We start from the raw sequence: 22,855 nt of genomic DNA on the forward strand, positions 1-22,855 counted from the left end.
ATGCGATTTTATATGCGTCGTTCAATTACATCAGGCACATACAAAATAATTTTAAATGCAGATTTCGTCTTTTTATTGTCTACAAATAATGCATTCACTTTTTTTTGTTTAACAAAGAGATACATTTTCCAATTATTAAAAGTACAAAAAAAAAAAAAAAATCAGCTTTTATTTATTTATTTTTTTCCTCTCAGGATCTGGTGGAGGACATTCAGTCCGAATTAGGAGGTAATTTTGAAGATTTATGCGTGGCTCTCTTGACACCACAGATCGTATTTCTCGCTGACTGTCTCTACGATGCTGTACAGGTAATTAATTCAATGAGTTACTCATTTTTTTCAAATGATGAAAATTAGCATGTGAGTATATTCTGGCAGCATTGAAAAGATACAAAACCATTGTGCTCCTTCTTACTTTCTCATGTTCACAATACGGTACATTTTAAATTGGATAAAACAGTGAAGAAAAACTGAATATAGATTTCGAGTACCTTATTTCAAACTGATTGATCTAACATTTGATATAACTCCATAATGTTGAGACTAGATAATAAACTAAATTTGATTTAAGTCATTGCATTTTCCGAATTATCTCGTTCACGTATTTATTAGAATGCAAACTGGAAATTTAATATGTTGGTCCAAAATTTTATTTAGATCTACATTTCTAATAATAAAATTTCTAATAATAATTTTGTTTACAAGGGTCCAATGTCATCATGTGTAGTTTGTTTGTTCTTTCGCGCTAGGTGGGGGTTGCTCTTTGGTGGCCCCATCAAGTTTCCCGCATGGTCTCTGGCAAGGTTGAGATATCACACAGTTCTCATATCAAGAACCTTAGCACGGTACTTGGTATTGTATTTCATGGTGAGGGAATATGTTGAAAAACCAAACTGTTGGCAACCTGTTTGGGTTATATTCTAAATATTCTTAGGAAACAGATTTGCTTTCTTAAACAACTAGCCATGAATTCCGTGGTATATATTCGGAGCATAAACTAAACGAATATATTTATTACAAAATATAGCACTAACTACAATCTTATAATTCTGAAAGGTCGTCAAAGAAGCAAGGAATTGCGCAGACCTTCTAGAAGTTTCTGCTTACAGGGACATGCTATGATGTTGTTACCATTCTCAGAAGAACAGATCTCTCATGAGAATGTAAGATTAAGATTACTGTAGCTATAGGTGTATAAAAGACATAAAATAAAATACATATTAATGAAAGTTAATTACCTAGACTCACACTGTCTGATTTAAAAACGTGCAATTAAATAAATAATGATTGTTGAAACTTTATTTGATTATAAAATGTCAACTTTCTCATTTTTCAGGGCTTGGGAACAGATGAAAATTGCATTATAGAAATATTATGCACACATGAAAATAGAGTAAGTTTAAATTTTCTGTTTTAATTTTAATTTTAATTTCTCTGTATGTTAAGAGACCAATTAAAGTCAATGGCGATTTACCAAAATAAGTCACAATTCAAAACTGTATAAATAAAGATGCTATTCGACAATGGAAAGGTATTCTAAATAATTCAGAAGAGAATAAGGTTTAAATCTTTAGCTTAATTATGGATAATCATGAATTCTATATGAAAATTATTATTCACTAATTTTAAAAATCATTAATTATTGGGAAAAAGAATAATTCACGAACGTTCTTCAAATTTATTTTAAAAAATTCATGTCACTTTTTAATTTTTGAAACCTTTTAGTTAAAACTTTCCCAAACCACCTTAAAATTGAAAATATAAATTTTTTATTATGTCATTTTTATTTCGTATAATTTTTTTTTCTTTTTTTTTTTGTAATTTTCTTAAGATGTAAAAAATATTTTCTATATTTTACATTTCAATACATTTTATTGTTTTAGGAACTGGATTTATACATTATTTTTTATTGAATATAATTTTTAATTTATCTTTATTTTTTAAGATCATCTTCATCTTTATTTTCTTAATTAAAAGTCAATTTTTTATAAGTGATATAAAGATAACGAATCAAGGTCTAAACATTATCTTGTTAAGATACTTCGGTCAATAAACTGTTTCAGCAAGCTGCAATTGAAAGGCCACCGATACAAGTTAATTAAAAAAGTAATACGAAATTAAAATTCGTTTTAATAGAAGTTTATTATATAAGTCAGCATTCGTTTTTTAAATCAGGAAGGGTTTATTGTTTGTTATCAAACAATTAAAAACTTTTTTTTTCTCTTTACAGGAAATAGAAGAAATTAAAGCTTGTTTTCGCCAAAGTAAGTAACTTCAGTATCTATTTTTTTTCCCTAAAAAGCGGATTTTAAATCAAGTATTTTATATAAATATGCATAATATTAACATTTTGAAACTTGAAATTCATATCGAACGCATGAAATGTGTAAATTGCTTTAAGTTGTTAAAATGATATTTTAATGAAATGTGTTTTCGAACTCTTAATTGATTTTAGAAACATGTTTAAAACCCTTATATATGAGAAAGAGAGAAAATATAAGTTGAACCATGAAGTTTGTGTACATATTTTTGAGAAGGAATTCAACTTCAGTGTCCTAAAACAACGACAAAAATATCATATATTTGCATTCCAGAATTTTAATATGTGTGACAACAATCAGGATATATATATTTTTTTGAAAAAATGTTTTAAAATGCCTATATTTTTCGATTTTCACATAAAATAGATTGGAAAAACCCCGATGAAACGAAAATCACCAGTTAAGAGCCAAAAATGCTTTGAAAGCTGAAAAAATTAATTCACTTTTCTTTTTTTTTTATCTAAAAGAGTGAAGCCTCCTAATTCAGAAATTAATAATAAAAAAAAGAGCCAATAAATCTTGCAGATAACTGAAAAAATATATTACCTATTTCATGAACTAAAGAAATAAGTTGTATTTTTCTCCAGCTTTTAAATATTGAGATAGGATTGATAATTAACAAGAAATATCCATTTTTTTTAATCTTTTTGCGAAACATTAAAACAACTGCAAACATTTTTTAAAGCGGAAAGATTGCCTGATCTGTAACTCAGGAACTGCAGAACGTATTCAGATATTACTATACTAAATTTAACAAAAAGTGAGCATTGGATTATACTTTATGAGCATTTTCCTAAGAGGATTTAGAATTTGAGAAAAAGAAAGCCCTCCAAAATGATATTGAATTTTGAAAAATGCAAACATAAAAATCAATGTAATTTTTAAAATAAACTCAGAAACAAAACTGAAACGGTTTTATTAAGAAATCTGAACAGAAATTAAAAATGTATTTTTTTTAAAAATTATTTTCGCAAAAAATCGTCTTTTGAAAGTAATTATTTACCTTAAATATAAAGTGAAAAAGAAAAAAAGAAACAACGGCACCTCATATAATTCACGAAAAATAAAAAAAACAGAAAACAGTTTTCTGTTCATATGTAGTCAGCATTCTGGAGTGCTTCTGACTCGATATGCATGATTTTCATTTTATGCATTTGATTACTGAAAGTTTATGTCATAAATAAATTCCATTTTTCTAGGTATATCAATCAGATAAAATCATACTTTTTTTATATCAGATTTACTTTTGAAAACAGAATTAAGATAGAGACATGTTTCTTGTATTTTATGAATTTTGAAAAACGTTTCTTCTATTGAGTTTCAAAGGGCTTTTACGGTCGGTATCCACCAAAGTAGCAAACTCGCTAAATCTATGTAGCAAGTCTAAAATATTGTTTGTGCCGTAGAAGCTTAGTTAAAACTTATTTTAGTTTGATAAGACAATTTTTTGGACAAATGTAAAAGACAATTTTTTTAATTTGTAGTATCGCAAGCATAGTAATCATCAAGACTGTTTTCACACTTAATATATCAATTATTCAACGATATAAAACCAGCATATTTAGGCCTAATTGTCATGCATCAACATTTGGTGATACTGGCAATTTCTTATAATTCGATTTGGATTGATCCTAGAATTAAGGTAAAACATTTGTATTAAAACTATCCAAACAAAATGGTTTTAAAGTAGATGGAAAATTTCACTGCAATTTTTTAAATAATTTTATTCATATTAGAAATCAGGGACATTTTTTCCCTTTTTTTTATTCCCTTTTTTTCCCTCTGAAGAAATAATAAATTATAAGATTATCTCATCTTCCATAGTGTTTAGAAAAATATTTGATTTTGAACAGATGATGTTAAGGAAAAATAAAAATATTTTGATTCCATGATGTGTCGAAATGAAAGGGACTTAATGTGTTTTTCCATATGATTACAACTTACCAAATCAAGTCTGTGTGAGACTCTAAGACCTGAACCCAAGCCTGTGTAGGTAGCTGTTGCCCATTAAAAGTAATGGTAAGAATGTTGTGCACCCACATCTGCTTCAATCTTACTGCTTTTCAAAAGAATTTGTTTCGAATTTTTTTGGATATTTTTTTCAAATTTTTATGTAATTTTTTTTCCCTCAGAGTACAACAAAGATCTAGAGGATGCTTTGATAAGTGACACCAGCGGTCGCTTCCGCCACCTTGTTAGGGCTCTGGTCGCAGCCGAGAGAGACGAAACAGTCGAGATAGATTTCGAAAAGGCAGAGATGGATGCACAGAGACTTTTCGACGTGAGTACCTACTCCTTTTGGCATTCATCAGTGATTCAAATAAAGACAGTAGCAGGTTATATTAACAGACTATAGTGGTGTGTTGTGGTTTTCTAAAGAACTGCCTGGTTTTAAATACAATATTTTTAAGCTCACAAACACAGCTACACTATAAAATTCACAAACACTTATTTACTACACACACATAGAGAATCAGGTTAAAGAAAACAGTATGGTGGAGGGATTCCACAATTTCCAGTCGAAAGCATTCGGCCTTAGCACAAGGGTTGCGCATAGGGAAAAAAGTCGACCTCAGGATGCAGGTCTGCTGTTCAACTGACTGTCTTCTACAAAGCGCCACGAGGGGAAAAAGAGGTGCTACAAGACTAGATATCATGTCCCCCCCCCCGGTAAATGTTGAGGGTGGTGGGCATTTTTCAGTGTTCTATGTGCCATTCATGACTTGGCTTTCTTACCATTCATGCCACTCTGTAGTTGCGCCATTGGATAAAGGACAGTTGACACTACCATATGGAAGAGACGAGGATTGAAGAAGTGGCTAATTAGGGAAGTCGTTATAATTTAATCTGATCCGATAATTTTTCTGATTGGACAGTTCTTCACTTCTTGTATTTTGAATTGGAAAATGTAAATCATTTAATAAGTTGTCATTTTTGTTCATTGAAAAAGTTAATGTTATTTGTTTTTCTTTTTTCTTTTAAGGGTGGCGTTGGGCAGCTGGGTGTAGATGGTGAACTTTTCACAAAGATTCTCTGTTCTCGCAGCATATCTCAGTTGCAGGCGACGTTCGAAGCTTACGAAAGGATCAGCGGGCACTCACTCACTGCTGCCATAAGGTCTGAATTTTCAGGAGATACCAAGGACACCTTACTGGCCATAGGTAAGGGAGGTGCACTCGTTATGTAAAAAAAATGTCTTCCTGTTTCTATATGCTGTTCTTGGAATGCAAACTCGACTTAAAGTTAAAAGTAATTATTACTCTGTCTAAATTATTAGTGAATATGCTCGATATTTTGCTGAAATACTTTGTTACTTTGTTCAGATGATTGAGAAATGTGTAATCCGGATTAAATGTTCAATGAGTATTGATAAATAATTTTTAGAAAAATGATGAGTTGAAGAATCTTCCATCGGAATCTTTTTTTGCAGAAAACAGACAAAATGAATATAATATATATATATATATATATATATATATATATATATAATTTCTCATGTGTTACTGATTTTGAAATGAAGTGTCAAAAAAAATCTAAAATAAATTCGAACCTCTATTCCGAATCATTGAAGTTTTGCGATGTTTGAGACTTAATTCGTCCATTTTTATATTAATTTAAAAAATAATTACATAGAAACGACCGTGTGTACATAGAAAAAATATTTAATGTCATCGTAATATATGTGTGTATAAAAAAGCAACGGAAAGTGTTGTTGCCAAATATGCTTGCAAATATTTTTCAAAATTTATTAAAGTTAAAGAAAAAAACTGCACAGAAAATAAATTTTGTAACTTTAACCACTTAACTGTTTTATTTCTTTACTATCTAATAAGATGACACCTTCTATTTTGGGAATATTTTTTAATTTTGATTCAAATGGAAATCCATTGAATACTTGACTTATCTATGTACTCGAAGTAATTTTAATATTGAATTATAATAGTTATGAATGGTTTATTTTTTGCTTACAACTATCAAAATTCGATAAATCGATGCACGTAGGCACTTGGGCAATACAGGTAAGCGCTTAAAGAATTAACTTTTCGAATTTTAAAGTGGTGTAAAAGGGGTTTCTGTGTGCAATAATAGATTTGAATTGAGGGAAAAAATGAAAATTTCTATTATTTTAATTAAAATTTTGAAAAAATTTCTATTTTTTTAATACTTATTATCCATTAAGTAACTACATAGTAGTTTTAGGTCTAATTGAAGAGCATTTTGAAATATTTTGGATCATGAATGACAACATCAAACAATTATAAGTAGTATCTATCCTTTAATCATTATGTTAGAAAGAATAGAGTATATTTTATAGGTTTCACTATAAAATAACTTAATCCTGTTTTTCAATATGCCCCATTTGCTGACTAAAATCTGAGGCAACACTGTGACCAATTTTGTTTTAGAGATAATAATACTCTTGTGGAAAATTTTTGCAAAGTTCATAAAATTCGAAGGAATTAATGAGTTCAATGTAATGAGTCTTGTTGTTCTAGTTGCTTATAACCCTTGGACTGAACATCAATTTAAACCAAGTCCAGGAGATCGTTTTGCATGATAAAATTGCACATTGACTCCCCCTCATTCACCAGCTGCCTCACAGACTCGCCAATACAGTCAATAAAATGAGGGGGAGAAGCGTCGGCCACGCATTGGCAAGGACTGTACATCTTTTGGTCTCTGATGAAGAAAAGATGTTTTATATGGCCAGACCTTAGCCTAGGTAAGAGCGTTTGAACACTTCTTGGACTGGTACACGCCAGAGACAAGCTTGGACACTTACCGGCATACCAGTCATGCTCTGGGGGTATCCTCTATTTCATGTTAGTTCTTAATTTAAACAAGTCGTGGATCTCTGCGATTTACAGTCTAGAAGAGGGAGGGGGGGGATTGGGACTTAGACTTCCTTCCTTGGCCAAAACATCTGAAATTTCATTTCCGTGCATGCCCACATGATAAGGGGTCCACTGTGTTCACTGACCAGGTCCTTACGAATGCAGTTAATTTGGAGATAATGTCTTGGCCCAGCTTGTCAAGAATGTGTGGTCAGTCCCTTAAGTATTGCATTAAGCTCTTGCTGTCTGTGAGGTTCCAAATTTGTGAATTATCAGTCACCAAGGAGAGGTCCAAAGCACTTTTAATATCAAGAAGTTCAGACAGAAAAACTGAGCTGAACAATGCCTCGATTTTCCTGAGTAATGAGTATATGGTGAACTAACAAATAAGAAAATTCATTCAATACGAAGGTACGAACACATTAGACCGCAACAAAACTGAGCGCACACAAGAAAAGTGCTGACAATAAACAAATTTACACAAGCAGCAAATCATAATAAACAACACAGTCAGTCGTAAGCAAATCGTAATAGCAGCACAAAGCACTGAGATAGAAATTCACTTCACCGTTGAAACTACAAAATGATGGAACACCAAGCTGATTCACACCAACTTGGTCACCCAGCCTTTTACAGTTTCCAAAGCAAGGCACCGAAATTTCTAAAACGATTGTCATAATTCGCTTCCTTATGGTGCTGTTGCCAAAAATCTTGCAATTTTTCATCTTGTCCTAAGTTCTTCTTTAAGGAACCAAGCTCGTGGTTCATTGATTCGCCTCCTTTCAGCATCCATAGAGCTGACCGTAAAACTGTTATTTCTTACGTTGGAACTAACTGAGTTGGGAAGTAATATTACAGCAACTCATTGAAACTGAATTTGAAAGAGAAACGATTGAAAATTCATAGGTATATTTATCACACGTATATTGATCGGTTTGATACAGTTAGCTATACGGACACATATTTGCATTCCAGTTCACAATATAAATGTACAGAGAATATTTGCCCTAGTATCAACTCAATCGTAGAACAAGTTTTCAGTGAAGACAATTAAAGGAATTTCGATCTGTCATTTTAATTTTAAAATAAATTTTATAGTTATAAGAAGGAAAAGAATGTTACAATTAAAAAGTTAAAATCAACTTTAAAATATCATTAGATTAAAAAAGATTAACCTTGCATGTTTTTTATTACTCGTTTTATCAAAAAAACTAAACTTTCTAAACATTAAAATTTAAAGTTTTTTTTTATCGGAATGAAATAAACAACTATCTTCATTTTTTTTTGTTTTATTTGGCACTTAAATGCTACGCGCCAATTCTTGATAAATATGGCAACTCTTTTTATAGTTGTTATCATATTTGGAATGACGCTTCTAAAAAAAAGAAACATTAATTTTAATTATTTTTTCTTATATTTTTTTTGTCTAAAAATTATGAAAATTGGTAAAATTATAATTTTATATGAATATTTTGATTTTAGTTCGTTAAAATACAGGCGTCCAAAATGCATATTCGGTTTTCTTCATTAAGCTACGAAACCTAAAATAATAGGTATGCGCAGCACTTGTAAATAAAAATCTGTTTACACTCGTGTTCCCATAATCTTGCCAAGGCACGACCGGTCGTGGCCAGAAACAATTTAAAACTGCATTTTAAAAAGATAGTTGCATACTAAAAAGAAGTTGGTACAGGTTTACGTGACAAACTACACATACAGGAGCAGCTTTCAATTGTGAACTCGAAATCCATAAAACACAGTTTGATTTCCGATTTTTATGAGTTTGCACAACTTTAGTGGAAAGATAACTTGAAACAAATCTATAAATTATGTTAATCTAATCTTAGTAATTAAGCATGTTGAATACGTTACTGGAATTTCTTTTCAACCTATTATTATTTGTTGAATATTTGATTGGTTTCATTTAATATAATATATAAATTCACTTTAATGGAAGAAATGTGTATTATTCAGTTGAATTAAAAATATAGAAACTCAAATTTGTTATTCCAGTTATGATTCCAAAACTAATTTAGAGTTGTATTTCAATTCTGTATATCATGATTGCTAAAATTATTGACGGAAATACTTTCAATATGTATTCAAAGTTCGTATAAGATAGATTTCTAATATTATTCGTTTCATAATATTTCAAATTCCAATAAGCTATGTAACTAACAATAGAACTGAGAAGGCTTACCCAGTTTTAGAAATTCTGCAACACTTCTTTCTTATTTTCAGACATTTGTCCTAAAATTTAATGTTTAATTTTTAATAAGAAAAAGTTACATTTCGCAAATCCAGTATCATGTGTTCGGTAAATATCATAATCTAAATCTGTTAATAGATATTTAGCAGACGATTCCTTTTCAGACATTTTATAACTGCTACTATTTTTATTTTGTTAAAATATTATAAAAAAGTAAAAGCAAACGATTTTTTCTTTGATAAACAAATTTTGTTAATATTATTTCGTTTATTTTTTGTATAATAGCTATGATCAATTGTAAACTTTCTGGAATCTGGCAATGTTTGTAAGATACGCTGTTATGTTGAAAGAATAAACAAGCCGATGGAATTCTAAATTGCTTGGAGTATTATTTTAGTTTTAAGAATTTAAGATACTCTGCAAGCTATATTTTGAAGCTTAAGAAAACGGATAGTTTTCTAGAAAGCATTCAAAACCATGCTAGACGATTTCGTTAGCACATTCGTTATAAATATAAAGACAGAGAGAAAATTTATTTAGTATTAAAGTATAATGTGTACTAATTTCATAATTTATATATTATTCAATGAAAATTTATATGATATAAAAAATTAGTTTACTTTAGTAAGAAAGCAAAATGTCAGGCTAAAAGAGCTAGAGTATAAAATTCCTAAAAAATATGTGCGAGTATTGCAGAAATTGGGTCATTGTTCACTTTTGAAATCAAACGTCACCAGAAATTATCCAAGTGCACAAACATTTTATATTAAAAGTATGCTTTGAATAGAAAATACTAGAATAAAGTAACAATGGAATTATCCGTCATTGATGGATTACATTTACAATAATGAAATATATTGATGCAAAATAGTCATAAAATAATTTTTAAAATTAATTTGAAATATAGAGAAATTATGGCAAAACACTGTATTATTGAAAGGATAATTTTATATATTTTAAACGAAGTAAAAAATTATTTTGTGTTGCAATATTTTACTGAAGTTATTGCAGAAAAAAGTCAAAACTTTGCCTAATTTTTAATTAATTAAATTTCTTTAAAAAACATTCGAAAATACATGTATTTACGCCTTTTAAATAACGTATGTTTGATAGTTTGATAGTCAAACCATTTGACCAACAGACCGGCAACACTTCCATAAATTCCTTTTTAGTATTAGAAGAGATAGCTGGAAATAATAACTGCCCAATATGATACTTCAATTCATCACTTTATCCTGCTATTTTTAATAATAATCGATCGATAATAATCACTGACAGTTTATATATAGAAGCGAGTCAAGAAGATAAAGAAATTATGACTGGCATGAACGTCTCATGATGCATACTTCCATGATAATTTTTCTATATACACTGGCTCAAAAAATTGAGAGTACACCTTATTTTTACTTGATAAATCCGACTTTCAATATAAATAACACATTACCGGGAAGTGCAAACATGATTTTATTTTTACACATAATAAAGGGTTTAATTTAGAGTAAAAATAAAGAAAAATCGACGAAAAACTTCTAAACTGAAAAATTTCAGAAGCATTTTAAATAAACATACGCAGAATTTTGCCTCAAAAAATTGAGAATACACCAATGAAATTCTTGTAATATCTTGCAAAGAAAGAACGTGTCAGTATTTAGTTGCATGTCTTTTGGCTTTTATAATGGCCTCGATTCGACCAATAGTAATAGACCAATTTTAAGTGGTATCTGAAGATATTTTACCCCATTCTTCTTGCACCACTTGTTTTAAATGGGTTTTGTTTCTAATTTTGTGTTTTTGGACCACTGCTTCGAGTCTGGACCACAGATATTCAAAGGCATTGATGTCGGGGTACTGTGGTGGTGTGTGTAACTGCTGTTTTGAATGAAAAAGACACCATATTTTGACGTTACGTGAGGGTCGTTGTCCTACTGGAAAATGAAATTCCCATCTAAACACAAATGTTTAGCACTTTCCTTTAGATTGCTGCGAAGTATATCCAAGTAAACCCTATCGTTTATAATGCCATCTATAAAAATTAAATTTCCTACCCCGGATGAAACCATGCAACCTCAAATCATGACTGAGTCACCATCATGTTTAACTGTAGTATGTAAATTTTTTTGGGTCCAAAGCAGTATTAGGCTTTCTCCATACAGAACGATGTCTGTCACTGCCAAAAATGTTGAGTTTTCTTTCATTACTAAATATAGCTTTCTTCCAAGGGTTATTGGTCTTCAATTGACGAGTTTTTGCAAACTTCAAATGCTTTTTCTGAATTTGCAAGCTAATGAACGGTTTCTCTCTAACAATGCGAATTTTATATCCAGCTTGTCTAATGGCATTTCGCACAGTTTCAGCACTTACACTTCTGCCTATGATTTGAAAAGTTTCTGAAACAAGTTGGATTAACCATATGGTCGCAACAATCTAAAGGAAAGTGCTAAAAATTTGGGTTTAGATGGAAATTCCATTTTCCAGCAGGATAACGGCCCCAAACAGAATGCACGTAACATCAAAATATGGTGTCTTTATCATTGCAAACAGCAGTTACACGCCACAGTACCCCGACATCAATGGCATTGAATATTAGTGGGAAATACTCGAAAAAGTGGTTCAAAAACACACAATTAGAAACAAAACCCAATTAAAACAAGTGTTGCCAGAAGAATGGGGTAAAATATCTTCAGATACCACCCAAAATTGGTCGAATCGGTACCATGACATTAAAAGACAATTATAAGAGCTAAAAGACATGCAACTTATTAGTGACACGTTCTTTCTATTCGAGATATTGCAAAAATTTCATTGGTGTATTCTTAATTTTTTGAGGCAAAATTCTGCGTATGTTTATTTAAAATGCTTCAGAAACTTTTCAATTTAGAAGAATTTCGTTGATTTTTCTTTATTTTTACTCTAAAATAAACCATTTGTTATGTGTAAAAGTAAAAACAAGTTTGCACTTCCCGGTAATGTGTTATTTATATTCAAAGTCGGATTTATCAAGCAAAAATAAGGTGTACTCTCAATTTTTTGAGCCACTGTATATATTCACTAATAAAATTTTACATTGTTTTATTTCCTTAACAACAGGAGCAACGATATGTTATAATAACGAACATTAAAATACATTTAATCTAAATATCCTTCTCTGAATAAAATTTTTGTTGTTAAATATCTTCAGCAGTTTAATTATTAATTATATTTTAACTTTTTGCTCTTTCCATTTATTAACATCAAATTTCATTTCATTTTAATTCATTCATTGATTCTTTTTCAGTGTATTGTATCAAGAACAGGAACAAATTCTTCGCCAAACAATTGAAAGATTGTCTGAAAGGTTTAGGAACAGATGATTCTGCTCTGGTTCGAATACTGGTCTCAAGATCAGAGGTAAAGCATCAGAAAATGCAACAAATACTTCTTTAGGTCATATAAATATCATTAAACTATTTGGAATAGATATGCGAAATTGAGAAAAAAGGTTCACATTTTCGTCGTCGTAAATCTGTCATTTTAGGATGGATATGGGTATGAAATACGTATTAAACGTTTTTTAAATTGTTTTATTAGATTTGTTAAATTTTAATGGATATTTTTACTTAAGAATGGTTTTTAATCATAACAACTAGCTTGGCATTTTTAGGGAAACTCTCATTAATATAAAATTTATATAAATACTGAAAAAAGACCACAAAAAAGGTTTGAATTTAAAATAATAAATTCCATATGCTTTTCAGATTTCAGATTACGCACTTAAGTTTATGAGGTGAACTAATGCAAGTCATTTTTGCTTCATAAACTTAAATAAGTAAATTATAATTCTTAAATGAGTAAAGTTTATTAACGTTTAAGATTAAGAAGAATTAGTTCCTTGAATGCCAATAGGTCATTTTACTCATTAACATCAGTTGGAAAAGAAACCCAAAGTATTATTAAAAAGAAAAACTGTAACACACACACTCGTGTATGTGTCTGTGTATGCTTTTTTCAAAAGTTAACATTTTGCTGCTTCTATTCCCTTCTTCTCAATCGTATTCGAATCATCATCGTCGTTGCCATCAACAAGAACAAAATAACCAGACAGTGAAAAATTTCTCTTGAATCGGACAATTACTATACGACTCTCAAACGCATTGAATTTAGAATAATTTTTAACATGAAAAATTTAAAAATATTATATTTTTTTAAATAATGGAACAATTTCTATAAAGGAAATATATTTTTATATAGAACGCTAATTTTTATAGAATCAAAACATAATGTGAACGAACGAACATCAGGCATTTCTTTTAAGAGAGGATTTAGTAACAATTGAGTATTTTTTACTGTCTTCGGCAACAGTCGGTAAAACAAATTATTTCTCATTTTCATTTTTCGGGAGAATTTTATTGTATTCCTGAATTAGTTTGGCACTTCTTTCAGCAACATCTTATCAACTGTATTATCAATTCCAAATGTGTAACTAGAATCATCTTTATGTATTGAAGGGTCTTCGTCGAGAAAATCGAAGCTAATAGAAAATTTCATAAACTACATAATCTTTTTAGAGTTGTTCTTCCTATCACCTAACTGATCTTAAAACAGGTAAATCTTGAGTAGATAAATGATCTTTGCTATCATCTATCAAGACTTACAGCTCTTGGTATACGAAATAATATATCATTTTTCGGTATGTCACCAAGAAAAATCATATCGCTATTGTTTCAGTCCAAAAATATGGTGTTCAAGAAAACAAAGAATGGTAGAATGGACTTCTTTGTTCAATTAAGTAAATGTTCTAATCGGTTTTTGTTTTCGTTTATCTGAATGCCAAATTAGGACCAGAAGTTGACTCACCAATGAATCGAAACAACCTTAAAAATTAACAAAAAATGTGATGACGGCAAGAGAGGTACAACAATTTACGACTGGTCTTGGTCTGCCCCACGACGAAAGGGATTTACAGAAGGGAACAGTTTACGGTTGAACAGATTGATTTATCTAGCTTTGAAGTGGCATCATTTATTCGATTCGTGTTGTATCATAGTATCATAGCAAACTATCCGAATTTTATCTTTTATGCCACATTTCTCCACTTCTTGGTTAACAGCCAACATGTAGGGATTTCTGGAATTTCAGAATAATTTTTCCTTCTCTTAAAAATTTACTATTATTGCCAGTCTATCAATCTTTTTAACATCTACGAGTGCTCGAAACAACTTTCCATTCCAGTGCAACACTAATTCTTGTAATCGTTTTGATTAATTTTTTCTGTGTGTTCCATTTCACTAAATTTTTTTTCGAATACCTTAAAAGAAAGTTTGATGTATTGTTAGGTAGTTAGTAACAAGCCTAAAAATTTGTAAAGCAGCTATCAATATCTAAACCGCCTTTTCTATCAGTGAGTTTGTACCTATCAGAAATGTCAAAGAGATTGGAGTAAAAAAACTTCATTTATCTGGAATTATCGCTGCTGCTGTAGTAGTTTCTGATATTTATTTATCGACGACTGAAGGAGTTTCACTGTCAACAGTTTTATTTTTTCCACAATTTTATTGCATTTAAAGTAAAGGCTATCATACTTCCCAATCTTCCAAACACTCTAACCACCAACCACCTCACGAATGAGGCAACGGGCACTTCACTTCGCCTACCGATCTCTCAATGTACAACCGTCGATCTGAAACTAGCGTTAGTGAGAACTAAGAGCTCTAACTAATAAAATCACAATGGGAAACCATCCTTTGAGATTGGCGCTATCAAAAACTCATTGAGACAAACCGACATTAAAAGTAATAAAACGTTGATAGTAATTTTTTAATAAAAATTAATTGGGAAGCTATCGCTTTTGCGTGTGTTTTAATTATTCTATATGCTTAATGTTTATAGTAAAGAGGATGACTAAAAACTAACAAAGAAATCTTCTAAAGATTGTTGTAGAAATAGCAACACCACCAAGGAGCCTCCTTCAACTACGAATGACCTCATGGTGGCCAAATTACGTCATTTAAAAAAAAGGTGCCACGAGAAAAGGTATACAAAGTCGTAGAAAGGAAACTTTTTTAGTAGAATGAAACTTGAAACAGAAATGAAGATCAACATCAATGCGAATTTGGCAGAAAATAAAATAATTAAAATATTTTTTTTATAATCTAAAAAATGGGTTTCTGGCTAAAATTCTGCACTTCATAGTCGATGAGGGCCACCTCACAATTTTACAATTTAGCTAAAATTTTACAAGTATCTTTTCGTGTGCGTGTGTGTTCTTATTGATTAAAACAAGATAGGGGGTGGATGGGAGATAAACTCGCAGAAAGTTGAAAAATAAGGGCCACCCTTATACCAAAATAGAATTAGAAATAAATATTAAGTTTACAGCCAAAAATCAAAAAGAAAGATAAAATGAATCCGGCCTGAAGACTTTCTCAAGGGTCACCCCCAGGCAAGGATTCAAACTAGGGATTTTTTCTGTGAGGGGTCTGACTTTCGTCCAACAAACTGACCCCTCGTGACCCGAAAATCCCAGAAAATTGAGGTTTTGGAGACAAAATTAGTATCACAATATTAAAAGAGATTAATATTGATATCACAAGATTAATATTGATTATTTCTGGATTGATGGCCACCCTTATATATACACACTTAATATATTAGAATATCTCCAATAATAATAAAAGCAAATGCTTATCGTATGTATATTTTTGGGCGCTCTAAAGGTAGGATTGATGTAAGTTAGAGTAGCTACAGTTTATCTATACTTATAATAAAGCTCAATGTGTGTGTGTGTGTGTGTGTTGGCGCTCTACAGGCCAGGTCATTTGACATACAGCTATCAAATTTGGTACATGTATACCTTAGAGGTCGGGAATGTGCACCTGGGGTTCCTTTTTTTGAAATTTTAATTAGAATTTTAATTATTAATTAAAAACTAACTTTCCCGCCAAAAAAATCTTCCATTTTCCCCACCGCCAACTTTTTCGCCAAAATAATCTTCTATTTTCCCCAACGCCAAATGAGTAAGGCTTCAATTTTTTTTTCTCCCAACAGTAATGAGGCTAGGGTTAACATTTTTCGGCGGATTATTTCAAACGATTCTGTTTATTTTCTTAATGTTTTATGCATTTAAAATTAAACATTGTTAATTAATCCATGTTTCAGATTCATTCTGAAGTATTTTTGAATTAAAATAACACAGAAAAAAGGAAATTAAAAATGTATAATCTGCATAGCGTTGCCCCAACTGGCGTAGAAAAATTCACGCATTTGCGTTACCGGAGCTAGCGAAGAAAATTCACGCATGCGCATTCTGATTGTTGCCATGACAACCGTTATCAACGGATGATTTAAATTATTTTTAGGTTAGTTGCATGCTTTTGTAAGTAAATTGTATTTATGTTAGTTATATATTTTTTGTCTATGCTTATAGTTTTAAGTACATCGTTTTTTAAGTAGTTTTTTAAACCTGTTTTCGACCGATTATTTTAAACGATTCATTTTATTTTCTTAAAGTTTGATGCATTTAAAATTAAACATTATCGATCTGTTCATGATGAATCTGAGCAAATTTTGTTGACAAATTCTTGAGATATTACATAACTTAAGAAATATATTCTTTAGTGCCCAGAAAGTTTAAACGCTCAGTGACTCTATTATCAGTAATCATATTATTAAAAAAAATGCTTTGTTTTATTAATTAAGTAAAAAATATTATTATATTAATTGCAGTTTAGTCATTTCCATTTTAATTTTAAGCATAAATTCTACCGGAACTAACAGAAAATTAGTGAGATACATATTATGTTATGGCTGAAGGACTTTATATTATTATGAGTGAATTATATGACTATGAAAATTTGAAGCTTTAAAATATTTGATGAAGAAGCTATTAAAGTAGGAATTACATAAAATATTTAATTATTAAAATTTTAACGAGCATTAAGATTAGCGAACCGGCTGGTCGCCAAAGGCGGCTAGTCTTTAATAAACAAACTGGAATTTAATTTAAAAATATTTGATAATCAAACTTATATTGGATCCAGAGTTCATATTCATTAGCAAAATTACCGCAATATTCATAGCAAGACGGAATATAGAATCCTTTTATAAGTAAAAATATAAATGTACATTTTATAATGAAATATGTTACATTAAACGCGATCAAGAAAGAAAAGCAGCATTAAATTTTACGAAATTTATTTCTAACGAATTCATTTTTCCCAACTTCCCTTACACATAAGATTCATTAATTCCGCATCAGTGAAAAATGAACATTTATTATTTTAAAATTCGTCACTTTTCTTCGTATACAGTCTTTTGTAATCATCAGTGTCAGATGTTCCGGTTTTTGAATCTGCATCAGATTGACCTTCTACATAATATACTAAATGCCTTCGGTTGCTGTTCTGAAAATTAATCAATTTATTCAAAACACAGAATACGAAATACATCAAAAACTAAATCATTGCTTTTAGATAAGAAATCCGAAACTATTTTTTCATTTAATTTGCTTTATATTTCTTAAAAAGAAGTTTGCTTGAGTTTTGACGCATGCTACAATATTAACTCCAGTTTTTAAACTTTGATTTCACAAGAACTTAAACCTTATTTTCAAATATTTGAAACTTATTTTTTCAAATTACATTTGAATTTTCCTGAAAATGCATTAAATAAAATTTATGGGATTTCGTTCGTATTTTATATTCATATCTTTGATGCATAAGCTGTTGACTTTTTGGCTTGAAATCCACCTGGAGTCAAAATCAATCAAACTCAAAATTATAAACCTTGGACTTGATATATTCTAGATCCAATCCAATAATATAAAAGATTTAATTACCATGAGAGCCTATGGTAGATTTAAATTATTCATTTTTATTTCAAACGTAAGATATATTTTGTTGTATTATAAATTTATAAAAGATTTCATTAAAAATGAGGTCGAATTTCAAGTTTTACTTTTTTTGAATATTCTGCAATGTTTCGACTTAAGAGAACTCGAAATTAACGGATCTTTCCTTTGGGCTCCCACTTTAAACATTTCTCATTTTTTTATCGTAATGAAAATGAAGTATAGGGAAAAAATTTTAACTATGAAGTAAAGTTAATCCTGCCGTTTTATTCGTTTATTTATTTTATTTTTAGAAAAAATATCAGAAAATTTAGAGCATTGATGTCAAAGAATTTATAGAATGCATTAAAAGATTTTGAAATGTAGCAGACTATCAAAAAAAATAATGATTTGTAAAAATTAAAATAGAAATGCTTTGAAATCTTTCTGACTGGTGGCATATTTCAACTAAAATTGTCAAAAAAATTATAAATTCAAAACAGGATAAATCATAAATTTATTCTATTTTGAACAGATATTTTTTACATTACTCTATCTGTTGCATAATTTTCTTTTCCTAATACTTATCACTAATTAATTAAAACTCACATACATTTATAAGTAAAGTGAGATCACGAATTACGCAAAAAAGACTCATGATCTTTCGATGAATTGCGCAAGGGTAGTATTGTCTAGTACTTCCGTGATGAGGTTTTCCAATTTAGTGATAATGCCTTGTCGAAGAGAAATCGATAGCATATAAGATACTTTTTCGATTGATATGATTTGAAGACGCATTGAAAACACCAAATTTGAGGTTTATTATTTCTTAAGTCCATCCAAAACACTGACCAGACGTTTAAGGAAAAATTACCGTAATTGTATTGCTTGTTATCGTTCTTTTCATGGATAAACTATATTCCATATTTATATCGAGGCGATATAATAACCAATCGATTAGAAAAGCTAACGGACAGATAGAAATGATAAAAAGATAAGGTTGTTAGATAAAGTTGGTAGTAACTTAAATTAGAAAGTTCCTCTTAGAACCTGTTTATAAGAAAAACAGGAAATTCTTCCACTTTGTGCAGAACAGCAAAATGCGTAAGCAAAACGTCGAATGTTATTTTTGAGCATTTATAAATTTATCATGATTTAAATAATGCGACCAATTTTAAGTACAATAAATTTTCGGTTATCAAAATAATTCATACTACCCTCAAAGAACACAATAGAAATCACGAGGTATTATTTTTGTGATTTCATAAGTTCGCCTCATTCAAATAATCTCACATAAAAATTTAAGCGCAACAAAACATTGTTTATCCAAGGAGTTGACACAAAATAGGAAAATTGAAACAAAGGTAAAATCCTATTGATCAAAGCAGTTTATGCAAAACAGGAAAGTTCATAATGGAAATAACGAAACATTTTTTGTTATTCTATAACTCTTTCTGGATTTAAAAATTTAAATACAATAAAATTTTGGTTATTAAAATAGTTCATATTACCAAGAAAATGCTCCAGTTTTTGTCAACCCAACACTTTTCTTGATTGAAATGACCTTACGTTAAAATTCAAATACATTAAAATCTTGCTGATCAAAGAAATGCCTATAAAACAAGAAAACACATTATAGATATAATATAATCTATACTTATAATAAAGCTCAATGTGTGTGTGTGTTGGCGCTCTACAGGCCAGACCGTTTGACCTACAGCAACCAAATTTGGCATGTGTATACCTTGGAGGCCGGGAATGTGCACCTGGGGGTTATTTTTTCGAATTTTTAATTAGAATTTTATTTATTTAAAAATTAAGCGAAATTTTGGCGTGTTTCTGCTATAACTTCCGAAAATATTACCGCACAAAAAAGATTTTTGGATGAAGTTAAAGATCAAAAATTTATCTTTTAAATGAAACCAATGTTTTAATCTTAAAATTAAATTTCTATTTTTAATGTATTTTTAAATAAATATTTTAACTATATTTTTCAACAATTTTTTTCGTACAAAATAAAAATAAAATTTAAGCTGCACGAGCACATTTCGCATTCATGGGAAAAAATTAGCATTTTTCAAAGTGTTGCCATCACATTGATTAAAGCTATAACTAAAAATAAATTAAATCTTTTTGGAAATGAAATCTGCAAAAATATAATTTTCGGCACGTGTCTGTAGGAAATGAAACAAATATGAATTATTATTTTTTTTTTAAATAAATTCAAGAAAAATTATTTTATGATCTTTTACACTCTCTATATTATTAATCCAATAAATCAGTTTTATTTTAAGGCAAGTTTTGTTTAATATGAACAGAATATCCATTCAAATCAGAGCCACACAGCTAATTTGTAAACCTTTAGTAAGACACAGATCTGCTAAAATGGTCTAAATGGAAAATGGTTATATTTTATGTCACTTGATTCAATAAATGCTCTAATAAATACCGAATTTTTGATTTTACATAAAGCTTCTGCTGTGGAAATCACGAATAACAAAATGTTCTTGAAACACTAATATTTTAAATAAAAAGAGTTAATTTCCAATCAACTAAATCAATCACTTAAACTGACTGATTTATAAAAATTTGAATATCACTATTCAATAAAAGAAAGGATAATTTTAGATTTTTCATCGATCGTTTCAAAGAAAATACGGCAATCAGCGCGCAGGTTTCTCAAGATTAATTGGCCTAAGATTATGGAAATGTTGAGTTTTTCTAAATTTTTAACATTCAAAACTTCATAAATAAGTCTTAGTTGATCGTGGAAAATAGAAACATTCATTCATTTATTTAAAATTTGGTGTGTCCAGAATATTTCTCAGAATCTGATACCTTACTGCATTAAATTTAGACTTCATAATTTTTGAAATATATTTATAGACCGGAACAAAATATTTTTATTGATTTCATTTCAATCCTTTTGAAAGCAAAACTAAAAACTGAATTTTATGCTGAATCTGAGAAATTTTTGTTGAATTATTGTTTGAGATATTACATAAATTTTGAAAAATATTTTGTAGTTCACATAAGACTTAAATACCGAGCGATTCTGTTTGCAATACTCATATTCAATAATAATAATAATAAATAAATAACAATAAAAATGATAAATAAAATAAAAAGCTTGGTTTCATTAAAAATATCTTTATACTAATTGCAATTTAAGCATTTCCACTTTAAATTAAAGTTGAAGTTTTATCGGAAATGACAACACATTAGGAAAATAGATATAGTAAATCGAACGAAACGATCTAAACCACAGTATAAGTTTGGTATGACTATCAAAATTTGAAGATTAAAAATGTTTTGTTTGAGAATCTATTAAGAGACCAGTTACTTAAAATATTTAATAGAAAATTGTAGCCAGTGGTAATACTGGCGAACCGGCTGGTCGCCAAAGGCGGCTAGTAAATAATAAATATAATATATATTATATAATAAATATTTTTGCTATTCTCTAAGTTTTTAAGATAATCTAAGTTAAGATCTCTAAGTTTTTCTTATTTAAATGATTTAAGATAAAAATTTAGATACAGTGAAATCTTTGAATAGTGCGAAATTGAAATAGCAAAACATTACTTATTGGCATTCTAAATGTTCGATGTTCAACCGATTTGTTGTTGCTTATACACTTATCATAGACAAAACCGATGACGAAGTTAGCGATTTTTTAAGCCGAGTTTTAGTAGGTTTTATTTTTAATTTTTTAAGCCGAGTCTTTTCAGTAGCACCGTCTAGGGCTTAAGTACGTCTTAGCTACTCATGCGTTACAGCCTTTCCCACGGGGCGGACTTTATTTATGCGTTTCATTCACTCATCCACAAATCGTAATTTATACCTGAATCAGAGAACAATCGCCTCTGATCCAGTAACCCCAGTGGTATTGCCTCGGCTTGGAGGACTCTGTGGCTACGACAAATTTATACGTGCACCAGCCATCATGCACATAGAGAGTCTTCGGCCGGCGGGGTTCGAGCTCACAACCCAAGGGAAGCGAATCCAACGCTCTATCAACCGGGCTATCTCAGCCTCGAGCAATTTAAATACCTTCATACAAAAATTTAAACAAAATAAAGTCTTCCTTACGCAAATTTGAATTATCATATATTTTATCCAATTTCATTTATTTACTTGTTTTCAAAAAGACTATCACACTTTTAATGAATTTCCATTAACTTCTCATTTAGAAGTTATAAGAACAGATTTTGTAATTCTGAACCATGATGAGATGAGTAGAATGACATCTCCCTCTCCAAACTTCCATACCACGCCATTAGTGCGATGAAAACTTTTCCATATAAATAAAATTATTCGAAATTTAATAAGAAATTTAGAATTAAAACTAAATTACAAATGGAAGTTGGAGAAGTCATCAAAATATTAAATTTATTAACAAATTAGTTTAATGTTATCAGGAAAACTGTATGCCATTAATGCTTAGAGAAAAGAAAATTATAATAATCTCTCTCACGAAAATATTATACTTAATCAGTTTTTCAGGGATAAGACAAGAGCATATCAAAAATAATTGAGACCTTTTCTAAAAGACTTTTCTAAAATGTTAGTTATTTTCTAAAATGAAATCAATGTTACTTTTCTATATATATATATATATATATATATATATATCCCTCCTTTAACATTCATAAGGGTTTTCCGCGGTATTGGGAGTCATTTTTTAA

At 29.7% G+C, this 22,855-nt stretch overlaps 2 protein-coding genes across 2 annotated transcripts in view; one reads left to right on the plus strand and one right to left on the minus strand.

Annotated features, from left to right (window-relative positions):
- Positions 1-22,855, minus strand: part of LOC129961599 (condensin-2 complex subunit G2-like) — a 131,737-nt gene that overhangs the window by 90,316 nt on the left and 18,566 nt on the right. The window lies entirely within an intron of this gene.
- The window catches only part of LOC129961600 (annexin A7-like), a 76,022-nt gene that overhangs the window by 28,006 nt on the left and 25,161 nt on the right, over positions 1-22,855 (plus strand). The window contains exons 4-9 of the mRNA XM_056075105.1: positions 195-308; positions 1,336-1,392; positions 2,230-2,263; positions 4,453-4,601; positions 5,304-5,481; positions 12,639-12,751. Coding sequence (XP_055931080.1) covers positions 195-308; positions 1,336-1,392; positions 2,230-2,263; positions 4,453-4,601; positions 5,304-5,481; positions 12,639-12,751 — 645 coding nt within the window. The remainder of the gene's footprint in view (positions 1-194; positions 309-1,335; positions 1,393-2,229; positions 2,264-4,452; positions 4,602-5,303; positions 5,482-12,638; positions 12,752-22,855) is intronic.

This window comes from Argiope bruennichi, chromosome 2, assembly GCF_947563725.1.
Source record: "Argiope bruennichi chromosome 2, qqArgBrue1.1, whole genome shotgun sequence".
NCBI lineage: Eukaryota > Metazoa > Arthropoda > Arachnida > Araneae > Araneidae > Argiope > Argiope bruennichi.